General features: G+C 44.8%; 2 protein-coding genes across 13 annotated transcripts in view; one reads left to right on the top strand and one right to left on the bottom strand.

The window, feature by feature from the left end:
• CYFIP2 (cytoplasmic FMR1 interacting protein 2) overlaps positions 1-22088 on the top strand; it is a 132585-nt gene that overhangs the window by 78580 nt on the left and 31917 nt on the right. For all 12 annotated transcript variants that reach the window (XM_072756754.1, XM_072756750.1, XM_072756756.1 and 9 more), the window contains 3 exons: positions 15106-15249; positions 16566-16656; positions 17749-17879. In XM_072756754.1, coding sequence (XP_072612855.1) covers positions 15106-15249; positions 16566-16656; positions 17749-17879 — 366 coding nt within the window. The remainder of the gene's footprint in view (positions 1-15105; positions 15250-16565; positions 16657-17748; positions 17880-22088) is intronic.
• FNDC9 (fibronectin type III domain containing 9) lies at positions 47-5301 on the bottom strand. The gene is made up of 2 exons (XM_026007885.2): positions 4686-5301; positions 47-2650 (listed from the first exon to the last, which is right to left on the bottom strand). Exon 2 carries the CDS (start codon positions 2641-2643, stop codon positions 1930-1932), a length of 714 nt encoding a protein of 237 aa, XP_025863670.2. The 5' UTR covers positions 2644-2650; positions 4686-5301; the 3' UTR covers positions 47-1929.

Below are 22088 nucleotides of genomic sequence, written 5' to 3'. Positions count from 1 at the left end.
GGTATGGAGATTAGAGAGGCAGCAGTGAGATCCAGGCAGAAACAACTGCGAGTATATTCATCTTTATTTGTGCACAACTAGCAAGGGTGAGGGTGAGTGCAGACCTGGTAGGGGAGTGGTTCCTGGGTGGGAATTGTTTGGGGGCAACTGCACTGAGGTGAGCGGAAAAGTAGGTATGTGGGGCTTCTCGTCTTCATCCTGTCTCCTGTTGCTCAGTTGATTCACTGCAAAATGGTCCTGTGATTCTGGGATTTGGGTTCCAGAAAGGTGAGGAATTTGCAGACAGGAAGCAATTGGGAAGGTGGAGTTTTGAAAGAAATCCCAGATTTTTGGAGCTAGAGTCAAGAAGCAGGTCTTCTCCCATCTCTTTGCTGCTTTGTTCATAATACGCATCCTGACACTAACCAGGCCTCCCAGAGGGAGCCCTGTTCTAGACTTTCAGTCCTTTGTCATTCATTAAACAGACATTTATTAAGCGCCCACAGTAGGCCAGACATTGGGCTAGATTCTGCATGCTAGGGATATATCAGAGATTAAAGCAGACATCATTACCCTCCACAAATTTCTACACCCATGGTGGGGACGGGGGCAGTGTTCACAAAGTCTCACCAGCATGTGATGTATGTAGGAGATGCCTTTCTTACCCTGTGGGTTTGAAAGGGAAGAATGCCACTGCAAGAGTAAAACTTGCCAACAATAACAAAACCAACATTTTTCTTTGTGATGGACTAGAAATGGCCACCTTTGACCCGATTTTCAAAAAGTAAGCACAGATACACTTTGAAGAACTGACTGAATACATATGAGAAAAGGTTGGGGAGCCCAAGATTGGGAAGTGTGGTGAATCAGTGAGCTCCCACCACTTGGGCCTACTGCTGGGCTTAGAAGGTCTTAGGTTGATGCTGGGACAGTGCAGGTGTCCTCTGGTCCAGGACAACCAGTCTGCTCAAGGCAACTTTCTCAAATCACAGGACACTCAGAGCCAGCATTTTGAATAATTCACAGATGTGTCACTGAAAAACACTGACTCACAAAGTAAGAACAACACCTCCCTTTTCAAATCTCTTTCAAGCCTTGTAATTATAATTGGAGAAAGACACATTTTTACGTTGATGCTAATATGCCTTCAATACCTTCTGCTTTCCCATTTTCCTTTTTGTCAAAGCTAAGAGAGCAGACCTTAAGTTCAGAGTTTTTAGTAAGCAATAGGATCTAAGTCAAACTTAATATGATTTTGTTTTTATTATATTTATTCCTGTGTCGCTACTACTTAGAGCAGGAAGGTGCTGGTTTTAATTTATGGAGTCATATAAGCCTATCTTTTAAAGTAAGTTTAAGTTTTAAAAATGAGTCCATTTAAAGAAAAATATTGTTAATAATAGTAAAGATAGTCTATGGTTTAAACAAAATGGAGGTGGGGTATGAGGTGGTATGTGGTTGCCTGAAAGCTGGAAAACACTCTAGAGCAAGGCTTCTCAACCTTTCCAAAATAACCCCCTTCCCCAAGAGCAGAGGAGACTAGACATCTGCCTCAGCTGATTGGAAGCATAACCTGCAGAGCCCATCTTCAACTCAAAAAGTTTCCTCGAAGTATTGTATTTTATTTAAGCCATGCAAATTTTGCTTTCTTTGCCATGATATATTCATGTTTGTTTTAACGTTAAAGTAATGTTTTTAGTTCCTAACTGGGCTCCCCTAAATGGATACTCCTAAGAGATGCCATGTTTCTCCTTTGGCATACCTTGGGGGTATATGCTTTTTAGCTTGAGAAGCTTTGTCACAGGACATTCATCCAACCAGGATGATCCACAAGAGCACAGACAGTTGAGGGGAGGCCAGTGAGTAGTCTAGAGACACATTTTTACCAAATATCTACTATATGGAGGGCTTTAAGCTACACAGTATAGGTTGCCTCCTCCATACTACCTCTCACTCCCTAAAATGAGGCAGTATGGCAGGATGATCGCCACCGCCCCTCAGTAAGGCACCCACATCAGGGGCATCCTGATTGGCGGCGTCCTCGTCAGCTGCATCATCCTGGTCGGCTTCACCTTCAGCTTCTGGTTCGGCTTCAGCTCCAGAGTTCTTGCGTGGCATTTCCACCAGGGGGAGCCCCTGCAGGTCTTCCTCTCTCTGACCAAGAGCCGGGGCCTCCTCTGGCCATCGCACCAACCCATTGGCTTCCTCCATGTGGCCGGCTCTGTAGGACCATCGAGGCTCATGACAACGGATGCACCAGAACTGGAGGCAAATGAAAGCTAAGACGGCTGTGAAGCAAGCCAGCAGAATGGCCATCAACACCCACAGGGAGATTTGGGGGTCTACTAGGGAACTTCCAGCAGCCAGTGGGCTCTTATCCAGGGTATGGAACATGGTGCAGTAGTGCCTATAGGGGAAGGCAGCCTTCTTGCAGCTGATACACAGGAAGTAGAGAGTAGAAGGGGCGAGGTGTTCCAGCACCACAGAACTGATTGTTCGAGGCACTTTCTCCTCGTGATGGAAGCTGTAGCGAAGATAGCCGGAGAAGATGCTGTTCCAGTTGGGCCTGTACATAATATGGTAATAGTCCTCCAAGCAGGGCTCTGAGGATGACCAGGAAATGATGGCTCCTGTATAAGAAACGTTCCCAACCTCGATGTTCATCCTGATTCTAGAACCAGAATCAAAGTGAAAAATGATATCCCCTTGTTTAAGTATTTAGTTGCAATATTCATAACCACCATTTAGTGAACATTCAAGATGGGGACTGACATTGCCCCTGTTTTACAAAGAAGTGGAGGTCAAGAGGTTACATTACTCAGCAAAGGCGTAGCTAAGAAATAACAGAACAAAAGTTCAAATCGGGGCTGTCTCATATCAAAGCCTGTGGCCTTCAGGCCTGAGAAAGGTGCGCCCATATCCCCCAGGTTCATCCTGCCCTAGCTCAGATCCTTTAGGTACAACATTGTTTCCAACCCTTTAAAAAACGAAAAAAGGCAGTAAAAGAAATCAGACCACATGCCCATATTAGTCACCACAGCTCTGTTCCCTCCAAGTCAGACAATTATATCCCCTACAGTATCCCTTCTGGACCTTCTGCTTCTGCTCCAAGTGCTCAGCCATCTAGAACATTCTGCCCACTGCTTTTTAGCCTCCCGGTTCTGTTGCCCATGAAAGAGGAGATTTGCGTCATCACTTCTTGGCAGCTGATTTCTCCCCAAACCCTCTGCTCATGTTTTGTTTCTCTGTTTGTTTGTTCAAAGCCAAAGGTACCCAGAAAATCAGTTGTATAGGTCAAGACAGTCAGCCCCTAATGCCAGCATAGCTGCTACTATTTAATGTCTCTGGTACTATGAGTGTTAATAATGATACTAATCAACAACAGTTAGTGAGTGGTGGCTGTGTCACATCTCGTATGTGTCATGCTAGATGCTCACATACTGCAATACGTTCCCTTTAATCTTCATCACACCCTCTGAGCTAGATCCCCATTTTACAGATGAGCAATCTGAGGTCACTTGGCTAGTAAGTAGACTCAAAGCCACTTAACTGCTAGATTTCCAAATGCAAGGCTTCTGGGTTTAGTTATAGAACATTATTGCAAAATGAGGTGCTGGTACTAAGACCTAGTTGCTGTTTTTCCACAAATCAAATGAGCCCTCTTTAGACTACCAGCCCTCCCACTTTGATAAGAGAGCACCATCTTCAAGCTTTTTAGTTTCTCTTAAATGCTATCTCTTTGAGAGACAGAGAGCTTCCTCTCCAGTGAATTTCCCCTGATTTAAAATTCAGGGACAGCCATATTCATTCAACCTGTGTATGTTCACATACGGGTCTCACCCAGCCTTGTTCTCTGCCCTTCCTGTCTCATGTGTAATACAGAAGCCTTCGTTTTAGATTTTAATGACCCAGTAAAAACCCATCAACCAGATCTGAACCTGAATTGGATGTGAAGCCAAACTGATTTCTATCACAAGCTGCTCTCTCCCCTTCCTGCTTCCCTCTGACCTTCTATTTTCATGCCTGTGTTCCTAGAGGAGGTGGGTTGCAGAGAGATCACTGAGCGATTTTTTTCAATCCTGGTTTTTCTTCTCTAAGGATGACAGTGCACTGACATGTTCAGGAAGGGGAATAGTTCCCTTCTGTTTGGTTGGAAATTTCTTCCCAGAAACATAGTGAATAATAAAAGAGACAAGACAGGTGTGCTCAGATCCCTCCCGGGAAGGTCATTGCAAAGGAGACGTTTACGTTCCCTTCGTCATTGTCCTTTCTCATGACCTCCCCCACCCACACCACCCCACACATCCTTGTAAACGCTTCTGACCACAATGAAAAGAGTTTTAATTCATTACTTATAATAAGAGGCAATGGCCTTTGTACAACCCTTCCATCAGGGGTGATCAGGAATCCCGTTTTATTGTCATGAATTTTTTGTTCTGTTTGCTTTGCATCTGCTGCTGGCTGGCTCTGCAGACTGAGTTCTCTACAGCAGACATTTTAAAGAGCTTTCTGGCAAGACACTGTAGCAGCATCCTCAGCTTTTGGGACCAGATCAAGCTTCCTTATTTGCTTTTCTTTCTCTGCTTCTGTTTCTAAATTCCCCCTATTTTTAGCTATTCATATTACCATTGCCTGGCCCTCCTCCAAGAAGAGTGTGAAAGGAAAAACCATTTCCATTTCCAAGAAGAGCCATGTATGTCCCTTACCTGATGCTCGCGGTGGGTCTGGTTAGAACGCAGTCTGCAGAGGCAGAGACAGAGTGGACCAAAGCTGAAGGAATGGAGCCTTCTCGCCTCCTCTGCTCTGGGCTCTCCTTGATGCCTCTCTCGCCACTGTCTGAGTAATCCCACTGTCGCCCCCAACGCTCACATTATTCATTTCTTCAGATCAGCATCATTCACCATGGCAACCAGCAGGCATCTGTACGCACGATGCTTTCAGGGACCAGTCTGGAAAGGCTTTTGCCCACTGAGAGGAGCTCTCATTCCTTTGGCCAAAAAAAAGGCAAACAGTCTCCGGCAAACCGATCCTCAGAATGGGACTGATTCTTCCAAGGCTGCCAAATTTTCTCTCTAATTGGCTGGTGATCATTTTTTGCCCCATCTAGACCCTCTTTGGACAATGGCCAAATGCAAAGACGCCCTTCTCAGTTATCCTACAATTAAAATAGTAATTTTATCCCAAGCCATCCCACCTCTACATCATCTTCTTTCTTCATTTTTATCTCCTGTGGCATTTTCTAGTCACATGACAGTGGTCAAGAGCTTTTTATCCTCTGGGCCTCAATTCCATCATCTGTAAAGCTACAGACTTGGGCTAGATGGAGATGACAGATGGAAAGCAGGAGTACCACCCAGGTCAGGCTTGCTGAACCATCACAGCATTTGTGCTGGGTTGATTTGAGTGTCCCACCAAAATTCTGGACTACCCAGAACCTCAGAGTGTGACCTTACTCGGAAATAGGGTCTTTATAGACTTAATTAGTTAAGGCTCTTGAAATGACATCGTCCTAGATTTAAGTGGAGCCCTAAATCCAATGACTGGTATCTTTATAAGAGAAAGGAGAGGGAGATTTACATGCAGAGGGACACTAAAAGAAGAAGTCATGTAAAGACAGAGGCAGAGGTTGGAAGGATGCTGTCATAACTAAGGAGAACCAGGCACCACCCAGAGCTGGAAGATGCGAAGGAGTCTCCCTTAGAGCACTCAGAGGGAGAGTGGCCCTGCCAGCACCTTGAGTTCAGGCCTCCAGCCTCCAGAACTGTGAGATAGTACAATATGAAGACACCATATTTATGCTAATTTGTTACAATGGCTTTGGAAAACTGATAGGGCACCCCTTCCAGCTGGTCTCAGAAACATAAGCATCCCAAGAAACTGCTTACCAATCCATCACTTGGGGTTGACACCAGAAATGGAAACTTTTTACTATTCCTGGATTGGATGATCCCCAAAGTTCCTTTTCTTTGAAGAATCCTGATTCTGCTTCCATTTCCCACAAAGGTATATCTGCCTCTGAGATTCCACCCCTTTCAGGTCCCCTCAACCTTGAAAGAATTTGTTGCCATCCCTCTACTGGGGCAAATCACAGAGCATGTCTGAAATATAAAGAGAATGAAGTTCTGTCATCTTAAGCCTTGACCAAGTGTGTGGAGATTTGTTGTAGCAGCTCCAGCCCAGACAGATTTAGATCTGAATTATTTTACACAAATTATGTGCTTTTAAAAGTCAGGTTTTTTTCTCTTCTTGGTTCCTGGCCAAAGTATTGAGGTGAACCCATGGAAGTCTCCTTGTGATTCACATGAGTGATAATCAAAAAGTTATGTAGAGTTTCCTGGTGAGTCACAGACCCTCCCCCGGCCAAGGGTCTCTGTGAGTCTTGGAGTCTCAGGATGTCCCTTGATTAGACACTTGCTCTGTGGCTTTCCCATGGCATTAGGTCTTCCCAGGGGCCTGTCTAAACTCTGCTGTAATGTGTGCTAATGGCGACTCCCTGCAGAACATGAAAGTGTCCTCTCCCCAGAAAGGCCAGTGTGGTAGTTTGCAGGTACCTTTTGAAAAGGTTATTTTGAGAGAAATAAAAATACCAGACTTAGGAGGCCTGTGGAGTGACAGGATAGAACCCAAGCCTTTGCCACAGAAAATGGGAATTTATTTTTAATGCTCCTAGATGCCAATTTTAACACCAAGCTCTTTATTTGAGAAGCTGAGACACTGAGAGAATGTGAGTGGGGCCTAGAAGCCTTCCTGTTTCACAGAGCCTGAGAGGAAGGATGGCATTCCTCAGGCCATATGACTGATTAGTGACAAAGCCAGGAGTGGAAACCAGTCCCCAACTTGCAGTCCTGGATGCGTCCTGCCCCTTTTGGGCCCTCACCGTCCCCTGGCTGCACCCGGAGGAGCCAGGGCAGCCCTCAGTGCATGAGATCTTCTGGGGGAACTTTCCTCAGGAGATCACATCTCAGCCAAACCCACACTTTTTCCACCTTCAGGGAGGACCCTCCTGTCTGCATCCAAGTCCAAGTCCAAGTCCGTCTAAGTCCAAGTCATAGCCTCTTCAGTTGGCAGCCCAGGAGGGCTCTGATTGGCTCACATGGTTATTAGATTACAGCCAGAGGAAATCAACCAGAGTGGGGTCCCTGTGCCGTTCCTGAAGGTGGCAGCAGAGGGACAAGGTGAGGCCATTCCCGGGGCATTCCTGGGTCCCAGAGCTGACTGGCACGCAGGAGAAGGTAGTTGTTCAGAGTGCAGGCCCTAAAACCCAAGGCTGGGTTCAAATCCTGCCTATGTAGCCTTGACAGATCCCTTCTTATAAGATGGGAGTATCAAGAATCCCTGTCTTCTAGTGTTGGGGCATGAGATGAGCCTATCTCTGCAAGCTGGGCCTGGGAACAGCTGCTCTTCTTTAGAAGAAAGGGTCAGTGGGCCAGAGCCATCTCCTGAGTTGACTGTAGCTTGATCCAGGGGCTGTAATGAGCAAGGTTTGCACCCTACATGATGCTTCCTTCCTTGCTTTTTGTTCTTTCTTGAAACAGCTTTATTAAAAAAATAATAATAATGACAGTATGCTCATTGTACATAAACTAAAGAATACAGAAAAGCCCAAAGGCAACCTTCAAACCTGTACAACTCAGAAATAACCACTGAGAATGTTTTGGTGCATTTTACATGTGCTTTGTCACTTTATCAAGGCAACAAGTCTTTGAGGTCAACTTCTTACTACCATTGTGCAAAAGGAGGAACTGAGGTTTACAGGGGTTAGTTAACTTGACCATCATCATGAAGCGAGGTTTGGCCAAGCTGTGCCATCTCCTGGTCGGTAGTCCCTAGAGCTGGGACTCCTGGACTGCCTCCCTGATGTGCTACTCCTCCTCGGTTCACAGTAGTCAACAGGAACACTTACCTTTGCTCTGCTTCTCTGGAGAAGTAGAGACAGGACTTAACAGTTCAGTGGATTCCAGAATGACGGGAACAGACAAGGAACTAAAAGACCTCAAAGAGAACATCCAACCACCTGGATGCAGCCACCAAAAGCAGGGAAACCATCAAATACATCTGAAGAAGCACATTCAGCGACTGTTTCCTCTCCCTGCTCGTGAGTCTAGAGTCCATGTACCCCTGACCAAGAGGGTTAGAGGTGATACTAAATGTAAAAACAAAACAAAACAAAAGCATTTCACAACTGGTCCAGTCATTGAAATTAGTCTATGAGCCTAAATTTTAAATGTGTTATTCTCTAAGTAAAGTGAGTTCTTTTTTTTTTTTTAAGTTTTTATTTATTTATTCATGAGAGACACAGAGAGAGAGAGGCAGAGACACAGGCAGAGGGAGAAGCAGGCTCCATGCAAGGAGCCCGATGTGGGACTCGATCCCAGGTCTCCAGGATCAGGCCTTGGGCCAAAGGCAGGTGCTAAACCGCTGAGATACCCAGGGATCCCAGTAAAGTGAGTTCTATAGAATCGATCATAAAACTGCCTTCCAGGTGACATAGGTTATCACACAAATCAGCCCTTAAATTATGCCAGTAATGTCCCAGTAACTTTTTAGTCTCTAGAAATTGCTGGTGGGACCTTGTGTTTGTGTGGTCATCACTAGCTAAATGACACCCCATGATTTGACCTCAGGGAAATTTCCTCAGGGAAATTTATCATACTCTTGAAACGCTTTCTCCATGAAATCACCATCCGTAAGATCTAGGGCCCAGTGCTCTGCTGCATCTAGCTGAGTACATCTCTGCATCCATCCCTTGCTATCAGCACTTCCCACCGTGGCTTGCCCAGGTGAGTCTGCCTCAGGCCCACTGACAACGTCGCCAGCAGTGTCACTGGCTTTGCTGTGGCCACCCCTGCTCTCAGGTCTGCATGGCACCACTCCCCAGCTATACAACATTACTGATCCACTAGTTGTGAAGAATTTTGTTATTTTGGCAATTGCTAAACACATGGTGAAATATCCTGCGTTTCACTTCATTTAGCTTCCTCCTCTACTAAATGGGGGTGATTGTACCTTGCCTTACCTGATGTAGGAGATTGGTAATGACCACCCCCCACCGAGATATCAGGTCCTAATCCTATAACACGGAAATACTACTTTATTTGAAAAAAAGGGGCTTTGTAGATGTGAGTAAGTGAAGGACCAAGAGATGAGAAGATTAACAGGATGGGTCCTAAATGTTATCACAAGTGTTCTTTTAAGAGGGAGGCAGAGGGAAGTTGCATACATATAGAGGAAGAACCCAAATCTCAGGAGATGGGTGGGAGCTGGCCACAATACAGGAATGCTGACAGCCTCCAGAAGCTGGAAGAGGCAAAATATCCATTCTTCCCTCAGGCCTCTGGAGGAGGTGTGGCCTCATTGATGCCTTGATCTTAGCTCAGTCAAACTGATTTTGGGTTATGATTGTAGAACTATGAGAGAATATATTTCTTGTGGTCATTTGTTGTAGCTGCCACAGAAAACCAATATGCCTGGGTAGTTATGAAAGAATTATTCACAAGCAGAGAAGCATTATCCACTTGTGTATCATCATATGAGTACAGGTTATTTAAAAAGGGTTGACATTAAAAAAAAAAAAAAGGGTTGACATTGGTTTCTTCCAAAAATTTTAGCATCTCTGAGTATTACAGCACGGGTATCATACTGCTGAATGGGAAGTCTGGTTCCTTTTCTCCTCTTGTCTTTATTCATGAGACAAGAAAGAGAGGAGCATCAATTCTTGAGGTCTCTACAGCAACTCCCTTGGATTTTTCAACCTCTGAGCTGAGAAGCCCAAATGGACCCCAGATGTTGGAGACCTAGCCTACAGCTCTCTACATATCAAGAAGGGACAGACAGGAACATCAGCAAGCCCTACTGATGCCCTTGAACCTGTAACTCAGGATTTATCAGTCCTTTAACCCATCTTAGCCCGTAGGCTCTCCTAACAAAGACTGCATTGCAGTTTTATTCATCTCTCAATCTCTCTTGCCTTGTGGGGATTTCAGAGAGTTGAGCTGTAGCCTGAATTCAACTTGAATTAGGGAGCCATGTTTGTGTCCCTGGGCTGATGGGATTCTGGTTGCTCAAGGAACATTAGAGAAATTGTAACTAACATAGGAAATTAGAAACCATTTAATACCTCTTGAAATCTGAAAAACAGGGATTGTGATTCCAGAAAGCAGAGATGCAAATTGCTTGCAAATTCAGTTTGCCAGATAAATAGGCCTCATTGTTTAGAGGGGCTGGCTGTGTTTATTGTTAGAGGTAGAGGCCTTAGGACTTAAAAGTCCATATGCAATGCTTAAAAATGATAAAAAAAATAGTAACTTTTATGTTATGCATATATTACCACAGTTTTTTTTAAGTCCGTAAAATAATATTACAGGGCCCAGAATCTGCCAGATAAAACTCACTTTATTTTCTCTCCTTAAAATACTGCCCTGCCTTAAAAAAAAAAAAAAAAAATATATATATATATATATATATATATGCACATCTATGTCACATATTAAGAATATGGCCCTAATTTCTGAATCCGGATTGTTTATTGAGATCTCATAAAGTTAGCTATTTTGTGCAGTGTTGCAGTATTTTGAAACAAGCTTGATTTTAAGTGATATATCTTAAATAGGGTACATAATTAGTTTCTAAGGCAGGCCAGTTGACTGTTACCTGAGTCAGCAGGATTGGTTTAGTATAAGAGATGTGTAGCAAGTTTCCGATGTCTTAAGTCATATTGCCTTCCTGTTTTTCTTTGCTAAACCTCAGAAAATGGCCAGGCTCCCATATTCCCACATTTTCTCAATAGGGCCCAGCCTCCTATTGAGCCAGCAGGTCAGATGGGTGCCCTCCGGGGGTGTGTGTGCATGCACTTTGCAGCATGCATGTGTGTGTGTGTGTGTTTCCTCTTGCATGGGTGTGGTGTATTTTGGGGGTGAGGGGAGTAAGGGGAGCTTATTCACTTAGGAGGACTTGAATTCTGCTCATTTCACACTGATCCTTCCTGAGCTTGGGCCATCAACTAAGGCCTAAATTTTTGGTCTAGACCAGGATCCAAGACTGATGATACAGGAATGGCAACAAGGGGCCTCTTATGTGCGCTACCCAGTCTGTGAGAGGAATTCTTTACACTGCTGTGTGTGGTAAAATAATCCCAAAATTATTCTCCTTCTCTGCCTAGAACTGGGGAAGCTACTGAACAGTTTCCATCTACCTGAACATATTTTAATTTGCACTTGCCAAGAGTGTGAAGGAAACGTGGTACTTGGGTAGGAGCGAAGGTTAAGACTGCCTTGGAAAAGTGCCCAGGAAGACAGCACTGCAGCAGAGCGCTCTGCAGGGAGAGTAAGCACATCTACCCAATGAGTGCAGGGAGATCTCCCTTCTAGCAACACTGTTTCTCAGCCTCCACTGGGGCGCTTATAGCTGTGAGGGCCTCTACCCAACACAGTCTGATGTTGGACACCATTTTATAACATAATCAGTATTGAACAAAATCTGCTTTTTTGATGTGTTCTATCAGCTAGTCCAACTGTGACCTCTGTCACACCCCCACGTGGGACATACGGTGGGTTTTATAAAAATGTATCCAACATGTGCACTCCCCTCTCCACATTCAGAGAATCGTGACTGTAGCCAGAGCTGCTGCGGGACATTTGACCAAGAAGTGGTATTGTTTTAGTCTTTACTTAGCAAATTATCAAAGTAATATTAATGGTGGTTATTGGAACGAGTGCTTCCAGTGTGCCAGGCCCCACGCATAGTGTTTTATGTATGTTATCTCATTTAAACTTCCAACAGCCAGGGGCACCTGGGTGGCTCAATTGGTTAAGCATCTAACTTTTGATCTCTGCTCTGGTCTTAATGTCAGGGTCATGAATTCATGCCCATGCTGGGCATGGAACCTACTTAAAATAACAATAATAAAATAAATAAATAAATAAATAAATAAATAAATAAATAAATAAATAAATAAATAAATAAACAAACAAACAAACAAACAAACAAACTTCCAACAACCCTATTGGAGTTCATATTATTACCTTAGGAGAAACCATGGCCTAGAGAGCTTAAGTACTTTGCTCAGAATCATCTAGTTAGTAAATTTGTGGACCTAGGATTTAAACTCAGGAATACCCACCTCAGAATCCATCCCCTAGAATCAAAGCAAGACAAAAACGTCCAAAAAAAAAAAAAAATGTAGTTGATTGCTTTTGTGTCCTTCAGGGATATCCATTTGAAAGCTCCCTGTTGCTCAGAAATTCCTTTCATAGGATATTTGAGAATGGATGAAGGAGAAATGCTCACAGCTTTACTGGGGGTTCAGAGAAGAAGTCCAGAGTGCCTGGTGTGGGTGGGGAGATGAGAAGGTAGTTCTACAAGTCACTAAGCTCTGTCACATGCCCTTAGCACAGCCAGGTCATCATTCTCTTGTTCCCGTGCGGGCTTGAGCTGCAGCCCTTTTCAGGAGAAAATCCAAATCATGGATTTGTTTTTTAATCTTTGAAAATAAATGTTGGGAAATAAATTAGGCTATGGTATAGCCCAGTAGGTTTTTTAACTTACTTTTATACTGAGTTATAATCACATACAGTAAGATGCAGTCTTAATCAGTTCAGGCTACTATAACAAGAATATCATAGATTGGGTAGCTTAAACAACATTTATATATTGCCTAGAGGCTGGGAAGTCTGAACCCATGGTGTTGGCAGATCAAGCATCTGGCATGGACCCACTTGATGTTCTGCAGAGAGCCTTCTCGCTGTATCCCACATGGTAGAGGAAAAAAGAACAAGCCTTCATTTATCTTCTTACAAGGGCACTAATCCCATTCATGAGGATTCCATCATCATGACTTTAATTACCTCCCAAAGGTCCCACTCTTAACACCATCACAACAGGGGTTAGGATTTCAACAAATGAATTTTGAGAGTAAACAACTATTCTGTCCATAACATACACAGATCATAAATGTACATACAGTTTCATGAGTTTTGACAAGTGTATACAGCTGTGTAGTAAACAACCCAAGCAGCAAGTAGGGCATTTCTCTTACCTAGACAATTTTCTCCTGCCCCTTTCTCATCAATCTCCTTCTCCAACCAGAGGTCAGCCATGGTTTGTTTGGTGTTTACTGTATACTCCTCATCCCTAGTACTGGAAACAGGAGAATACAGAATAGGGCCTTTTTAACAGGACCAGAGCTAAAATGCACTCGCTTAGGAGAATGAGCGTCTCCCTCACCTCACCCTGTCCCAGCCCTGTTTGATAGGTGGACTATTCCAGAGACACTAAAACAGTTCACTTTCATATACAGAAAATTATATGGCCCAGCCTGGTTTCATGATCGGCTAAATCAAACTCAACAATCCATACGTATACTTCCATGATTTCTTGAACATTGACTTCGGCAAACATCATGTTTTCAATCTTACATATTTCCTGCCCGACATAAGCCTTTCTTGCCTCATAACATGTAGAAATCTCTAGTGACTACATAAAGACATCCCTCCCTTAGGTTAAGTAGAATTTACTGTGACAGCCCATCAGTGTTGAGTGCAGAGTACTGCTCCTCACATTCCAAGCCTTACCATATGTAGGCATCACCTTACCAAATGAGCTAATATTTAACCTGCTGGATGCTGGGGTATTCTGATTCCTCACAAATTCTTATTAGTGGGTCCTCTAATTGTGTTCTTCATGTATCCGTGTTATTAGAGAGTACTATAAATGTGATGCTTTTTTCGTAAAGTTTAGAATTCATATATAGTAGAACATACTTACTGCAAAGCCTAGACTGAACATAATTAAGTCTTCCTTCAATGGCTCCAAAGGGAGTTGAGAACCTTACAGTCCTCCAAAAGCATCATTACAGTTCCTATTTAATAGAATTTCTAATTAGCCAACTAATAGAAAATTTCAGCTAATAAAATATCAGCTGTGGTCTTTACATATTTGCATGTTCCATGTAGATTTTTACAATTCCAGATAGGATACTATAGTCAGAACTAAGTTTTGAAGTGACACCTTATCTAAAAAACTGGATATGATTTCTAATAGAATTCAGCCTCCAAAGTCCACCATTACATATAGAGGGGAAGAATGTGGGCTTTGGAATCAGACCTCTCTGGATTCAGGTCAGGGCTCAGTTACCTAAGGACTGTGTGACCTTGAGCAAGCTACTTAACACCCTGAACCTCAGTCCCCTCATCTGCGAAATGGGGCCAGGAATTGTCTGTATGCATGTGTTTGTTGTGAGGATTGAACGAGTACACACATGGAGGGCTTCGCAAAGCCTGGCATGAGGTCTTCCATAAATAGCAACATTTCAAAAATGAAGTCAACCATAACTTTACCGTCTCACTGACTGAGTGAGACCAAATTGGGGCCCTATATTTTAGTCACGTATTCCCAGACAGAAAAATATCTTAAGCAAATTCCACGAAATCAGTGAAGGTGTCTCATGGAGTCTAGAGGACAATGGTGGTGGCCCCCAAAGAGCAGCCAAATGGAGCAACTGCTCTTGTCTGTTTCACATAGCAGCTTCCATGACACCTTTTGTTTGGACTGCTACTTGAAAGGTTATGAAACCCCTGATTTAATCCAACACCCTCATTTCATAGATGAAGAAACTGAGGCTCAGAAGAGCATTGGTGATTCGCATGCACTCAGCACAGGTCTCCTGACTCCCAGGCCTGTGCGTTCTTGGGACCCTGCCCTGTAATAAATGGAGACAAGAAACAGTAAGAGACAGTATTAAGTCAGCTACTGAGTTCCCACATGGTTCTCCCAGCCAGTTTCTAGTAACAAAGATGTCTCTAGAAAAAACAGAATCATCTGTTTTACCACCACCCCATGCCTCAATTTGTCAAAGTCCTGTTTTGTGGGTGGCAGGAGTGCCTGTAAAAAAGATACTTGCCTGGAAGCTCTTTCTCCTCTTCTGCTGGGGAACTGCTGTTCATGGAGTGGCTTTCGCGCCATCCTGAGGTCACTGGCCACACCTCTCTCAGTGATCGTCTTCTTGCAGACATATTCACAGGGGTGCCCAGTGAGAGATTGCAGATATCAGGCTTTCGTCCCCCACCAGGACTCATGCCGGCACCCACTTACCTCCCTGTCTCTTATTTTGCCACAACCTCTGTTTTCCAGCCTCTCAACATTGCCTACAGCCACATCTACAGCTCCTATAGGAACTTTGTGGGGCCCCCCCACTTCAAGACCATCTGCAGACTCCTGGGTTACCAGGGCATCGCAGTGGTCATGGAGGAACTGCTGAAGATTGTCAAGAGCTTGGTAAGGAAGGGCTTCAGTGAGGCCTGGGTCATGCCTTGAGCTCTGTGCAGAGGAATCACTCTAGAAATCCTGGGCCCTTATGCCTGGGTTCCTCCTACCTAAACTCTGTAACATTTCTGTGTACTTCTGATCTTGGGGCTTTGCCTCTCATTTTTTTACCTTTAAGGCCTACTAATTACTGTTCATACTCTCCTCCTGTGCAGTGTTTTCTAATTAGAGCATCACAAATCCATGACATATGTGCCACCATTTCCCTACCCTGTGCTCACGGCAGACATCTCTAATCAATCACCATGCTTCTTCCCTTGGGGTTTACTGCTCAACACTTGCAAATACTGCACTGGCCTCAAGAGAATTCTATATCCATCCCAAGTATGATCATCTGAACCTTTATTTAGTTCTCCATGACACTGCTGAAGCAAAGCTGAAACATTTAAACCAGATTTTCCTGAAATGTGGAGTTGACAAAAAAAAAGTAAATGAAATAATGAATAACCTTGCCAGAAATAGGAAACAGCATTCACCTGCTAACTCCAGGCCTCTGAAGTAATGTAATGGATTATGGGTGTCTGCCTCAGACACAGGAGGGATAAATGTGCTATGTATTTTCTGTGTTTAAATTTGGCTAATGTGTCTCAGTCTCCACAGCCCCTTGGCCCATGACATTTCAGCCCTGGATCTTATGGAAGCAGCTCAGCCCCTGGAAAGACCCCATGCCTAGAAATTGCCCTTCTGAAAGTCTGTACAGCCTGGAGTGCTACTGAGACAGCTCCCTTTTTGTCTCATAAAGGCCCATTTTTCTGTATATGTATTTTTCTGAGAATGGGGCCGTGCACCACCTTTAGGAGGGGACCTACTCTCCTCCCAAGGAACAGTGCCTCACTGTCTCATGCAGCTCAGGCTGCTATAACAAAATAACACATACTGGGTGGCTCCAGTAACAAATGTTGATTTTTTCATAGTCCTTTGACAGTCCAAGATCACAGTGCCAGCATGGAGTGGATGGGGGGTACAGATGCCTGCCTTCTCCCTGTGTCCTCACCTCTCTTGTCTCTTCTTGCAAGGGCAGGAATCCCATCAGGAGGCTCTATTCTCATGACATAATTACCTCCCAGAGGCCCCATCTCCACACCAGCACATTGTGGGGTGGGGTTTCAGTATATGAATTGGGAGGGGGCACAAACATTCAGTCTATGACACTTGCCCACAGGCAGCAGCAGAACCCTGTGTACCTCAGTAGCCCATTATTCAGTCCAGAGCTGTACATATATAGCAACGGTAGATCGTTCAATCATGCTGCTCTTTTCTTTTGTCAGCTCCAAGGAACCATTCTCCAGTACGTGAAAACACTGATCGAGGTGATGCCCAAGATATGCCGCTTACCCCGACATGAATATGGCTCTCCAGGTGGGCAATGGGGCCCAGGAGGCAGAGGGTGGTGATAAGAAGATAATCTAGGCCCATCCCATGGTGGGCGGCAGGGCCCTACCATCTCCCCAGGAATGTTGGCTTCCCTAACATGCCAACAGATGGACACGGACCCAGTGCCCTAACTCCACTGTTAGCTAGGTAGACTTGACCCATTTTTAATCCCTCTGGGCAATAGTACCATTTTGCCCAGGGAAGATAAAGGATGCATGCTGGAATGCCTCACGGGCCTACTGGGGAGCTAGGGAAGATAGCAGTTGTGAGAGCATTTGTGAGGTTGCTTGTAAATGTCTTTTCTAACTTAGCACCTCTAGGATCCCTTCCTCCCTCTGCCCATTTGTGGGAGGCGGTAGTATAAGGCGTTGCAGGTGGTGGTATAAGTGACATTTCCAGGGTGAGTCAGGAAACAGGAGTTTTTGCCACTCTGCCTCTGGGCAGAGAAATCATTCTTTCCTTCCCTAAAAATGAATGGCTCAGAGACTGAATCTGGGGACTGAAGAATGAGAAAAGATGGGGGCTATGAGTTTGGAACCTGGTGTTTTTTCCTAAAAATCAAGCTGTCAGGTGTTGAGTGTGTGTGATTCAGAAGAAAAGGGGCTTGCACTCAAAAGCTCTGGTTTTCAATCCCAGCTGCCCACTTTCCAGCTGTGTGACTGTGGGCATGCCACTTACCCTCTCTGAGCCTTATCTGAAAATAAGAGTAATAGTGCCCAGTTCATGATATTGTTATGAGTGTTAAGTGAAAAGCTGTAGAAAAGTGCTTAGCACAATGCCTAATGCTTATAAGTGTTCATTCCTGGCATTATCAAGAATTCAGACAACTTTTTGGAGGGACTAGGAGAGATCCAGGGATACTGTATTTGTATATGTTTGTTTTATTCCAAAAAAGGATTTGGCCAGCCTCCTGAGCTTTCTGTAGTACTGAGCCCTGAAAGAACTCTCACCCCTGGCCCACATAGAGAGAGATGTGAGCTTGGTTTTTCACTCTCCCACTCAGATCTGGGACTGTTGCTCAGTCAGTACTTCCCAAGCAGGGTCAGTTTCCCCACTAACTCTGCCTTCATACCCCAGGAATCCTGGAGTTCTTTCACCACCAGCTGAAGGACATCATTGAGTATGCAGAGCTCAAGACAGACGTGTTCCAGAGCCTGAGGGAGGTGGGCAATGCCATCCTGTTTTGCCTGCTCATAGAGCAAGCTCTGGTGAGTCGTGAGCCCAAAGCAATTGGAGCATCTCCAGGCTGGAAGGGACCCCTGCCCCAGCCAGATACTTGAGGCCCTTCTACTGCATCCTGCCCAGAGGTCCTGCAGCATAGACTCGTGCTCTTCCAGCACTGGGCACGCACTGCATCTCCATTCTGCCTTCAGCAGCTCCGACCATTTAAACCCTGGGAGGAACACAGGCATTCTTTCTAAAGCCAGGGCCTGGGTTCCTGTCCCAGCCCCACCTTCACTAGCTGCAGGATCTTGGCCACCCATCGAAGCTTAGTATTCCATCCACTCATTAAACAATAACTGCTTGGCTGCCACAGCCCAGGCACTGCACTGGGGGACATAGCTGTGGCCAGTCCCAGCCTCAGGTCCTGGACAGTAAGTAGCAGGGAGATTTATATTGAATAAGTATTTACACAGAAATGCTGTGTTTACATTACAGCAAGTGCTATAAGGGGGGCGTGCATGGTTTCGTGGGAACATTAAACAGTACCTAGTGTGGTGCTGGGGGAGAGGGAGGACTTCCCTGAGGACGTGACCGGGAGAATAACCAGGGATTGATCTGGTGAAGAACCAGGAGTGACAGTCCAGGGTGAGGGAAGAGCATACAATGCTCTCTTCATTTATTATGAAGCAGCCATTCTAACCCACAGGGTAGTTTAGAGGCTGAAAGGAGGCAAAGCTTGGAAAGCACATACAGGAAAAACTAAATAACTGGTCATGGTTATCATGATGGGCAGAGGCTTGCCTCGCCATACTCCCACCTCCCAGGACCACACAGACCCAGCGCACCCTTTAGCTGCCCGACCGCTCATCTGGCCTCCCTCCTGCCTGAGTCCCAGAGGCTGCCTTCCCCTCGTTCTCCCCAATGCTCTCTTCTGCCTTTTCCCCTCCATGTGGGGGTTCCACAGCCCTCCAGCCATGGGTTAACTGTGCAGGGGAGCAGGGGAACACTAGAAGGATAGGGAGAGGCATAATCCTCAGGAGGCAGTGGGAAGATCTTTCAGCATCCATGAACTCATCCAGCACAAGGGGATTGAGCACCCGCCTGTTGACTACTGCAGCTCTAGGTTATGGGTGAATGGCCTCGGGTAAGGGAGACAAATTATTACCATTCTTACTCCAGAGAGGCAGATGACTGGAGAAGTAAACAAGCAAAGACTGGGCATACTGAGGGTGGTACGTGCTATAAATGAATAAAAAGGAAAATAGGATAGAGTGATGAGTGTCGGGAGGGACAAGCTGATTTTGGAGATGGTGGAACTGGATGTCTTTAAGAAAGGGAAAGAATGGGACACCTGGGTGGCTCAGTGGTTGAGCGTCTGCCTTTGGCTCAGGGCGTGATCCCGAGGTTCTGGGATTGAGTCCCCACATCAGGCTCCCTGCATGGAGCCTGCTTCTCCCTCTGCCTGTGTCTCTGCCTCTCTCTCTGTGTCTCTCATGAATGAATAAAATCTTTAAAAAACAAACAAACAAGGGGAAAGAACCCTGGAATGAGCTGGAGCAGAGAGACAAAGGGAACAAGCTAGTAGCTGAGGAGGGAGCAGCAGGTAGCTGTGGTCCTGGGCAGGTAGCCCCATCCTGGGCAGGTAGCCAGGGTCCTAGGTGGGTAGCCGCGGTCCTGGGCAGGTTAGCCGCATGCTGGACAGGTAGCCTTTGGAGTTTCCTGAGGTGGAGAGTGAAGGGGTTGGATTTGACTTCTGTGAAAGGCCCTTTCAGCCTTGGGAGAGGCACCAACCGTAAGCAGACTGAGGCTGTGTGCAGCTGCCCAGGCCAGGGGTCATCCTGGAGGCAGGAGGCACATGGAGAGGGGAGGAGGTGAAGCAAAAGGAGATGCTCAGAATAAGAACCCCAGAGAGTCCTGCTTCTCGTTTTCCGTATGAGTGAGCAGGTTCACTGCCTGCCCACGGTCCCCACCTCTACAAGGGACATGTCCCATCTGCTCTCTCGGACCCTGCCCCCACGGAAAGACTCAGAAATGCACACAGTTTCGCTTTCCCTCCATAAGGAGTAATTGCCTCTCTGTTCCCCTTTAAATAGACTCTCGAGACAGCTAAGTGTTCCTCTTTATGGTAACAGGTTTTGAACATGGTTCAGTGGCCTGAGTTGCCATGGCAACTTAGCCTTCCGAAGTCACAGGAACAAGATGGGTAGGAAACACTGCTCTGTTCAAGGCTGCAGGATACGAGGAGAGGCTCCAGGGGCACTGGAACGAGTGGAGGTGGGGGAGGGTTGGCCCCAGAAATCTTGGTGCCTGCATGTTTCCTGTGAGCACCTTCTTTCATAAGGAGCTGTGATCCGAGAGCTGAGAGCACCAGTTAAGCTTCTCCTGCACATACCCCAAGAAGTGGACTATTTATTGAGGGGGCTACAAGGAAAGGAAAATTTTTTTTCCCAGGCACACCTGCCAGGGTGGTCACTTGCATATATCAGTGAAGACAAGAGGATGCTCAGGACCAAAGACCTTCAGCGCTGACAGAGGCCTTAATGGTTATGTTCCCGCTCCCTCTATTCACACATGAGGAAACAGGAACCAGAGAGGGTCCTCTCGGGAGGACTCACAGCCCATCAACAGCAAAGGTGGAAGGAGGAGAGCAGGGGTTCTCAGCACTGATTCCAGTCCTGGCAGAGGCCAACATAGCGAGGAGCAGGGCTCCACAAAGCTGTGCACCATGGTTTCAGTTCACAACTGGGGAGATCCACAAGCCAAGACAATGCTTTTTGAGTTAGAATGAGGAATGACATCTAGACCATTCTAATTAAAGAGGGGTACTAGTAGCAAAAAAAGAAAGGAAGGGAAGAAGGAAGGAGGGAATGGAGGGGCTTTAATGGCCATCCACAGAGGAAGGACTATTTAAACAGTGCTACATCTGTTCTTATGGAGGACTCTGAAGCAGTGAGAAAGGACAAGATGCTCAAGTAGCTTTGTATATACCCACATAGAAAATGTTGAAAGATTACTAAGTGAAAAAAGAACAAATTGCTGGACAAAACACATTATGATGCCATATGTATAAAATAAACTAAAAATAAAACCCACAAAAATAACACTGTATTGAAAACAAAGATCTAGGGGGAAAAAAGGATACCAAGGATACCAGATAGTTCATTTTTCTAGGTATTGGAGAAGAAACTAGAATCGGGGGTCGACAGGGGCTTTCATTTTATCTGGAATGTCTAATATTTTGTAGGAAAATTATTTTCATGCATTATGTTTGAACTGAAAATTAATTCAAAAACTAGTAGGACATAATAATTATAGATTAATAATAACAGAAAAACTGGAAAGTACAAATAAGAAGTCTTCTGCCCATTTATCTCGTGTTGTCTTTCTCTAATAGATTTGCAGAGTTCCTCGTTGTAGGTTCTGTATCGCAATTTTTGCTACAAATACCTATCCTTCTGTGACTTGCCTTTTTATTTTAAAACTGAGATTATTAATAGATCATTAATTTGTAGGTAGAGGGAATATAAATTGAAAAGATTGATTACCTTTTCAAAGGTATTTTTTTTTATTCTCTTTAGGTTAGGTGCTTGCAGATACTTCTCAAAATTCAAGGTGCGTGTTAGTATAGGAACCTCTATATCTGTCGATCAGGTTGTTTGCTTGGTGTTTTTAATTAAGGTCTGACGTAAATAGAGTAATACATGGAATATGCAGTATCGCCACTGTATGGATTAATTGAATCATTCATGTTACTGTGGGTGGGTGTTTACAGAGTGATGCTATTATGAATGAAGATGCCATGAATGTTCTTATACGTTTCTTTTGGTGGATCTATGCTCTCATTTTTATTAGATTTACTTACCGTGTGGTAAAATGGCTCAGTCAGTGTGTGGATAGATAATACCGAACAGTTTTACAAAGTGATTGTGCCAATTTGTTCACTCATTCAGCAGTGTAGGAGAGTCTTCATTTCTTCACATCCTCACGAACACTGTCTTTGTCTGTTTTTTCCATCATAGCCATTCTGGTGGATGCGTCATGATATCTCGTTATCGTTTTGATTTCCATGATGACCACGGATGCTGGGCCCCTTTCCAGACGGCACTGCCATTTGGACAGCCTCTTTTGTGAAAGGCTGTTCGATATTTTTGCCTGTTTTAAAATCAGGTCATCTTTTCCTTATTTATCCATATATATTATTGATATATTGTGGATACATGAATCATCAGTATATTTCCGTGGTATGTGTTTTG

The sequence above is a fragment of the Vulpes vulpes genome, chromosome 4, assembly GCF_048418805.1.
Source record: "Vulpes vulpes isolate BD-2025 chromosome 4, VulVul3, whole genome shotgun sequence".
Taxonomy (NCBI): domain Eukaryota; kingdom Metazoa; phylum Chordata; class Mammalia; order Carnivora; family Canidae; genus Vulpes; species Vulpes vulpes.
This window is presented reverse-complemented; position numbering and strand designations above follow the sequence as displayed.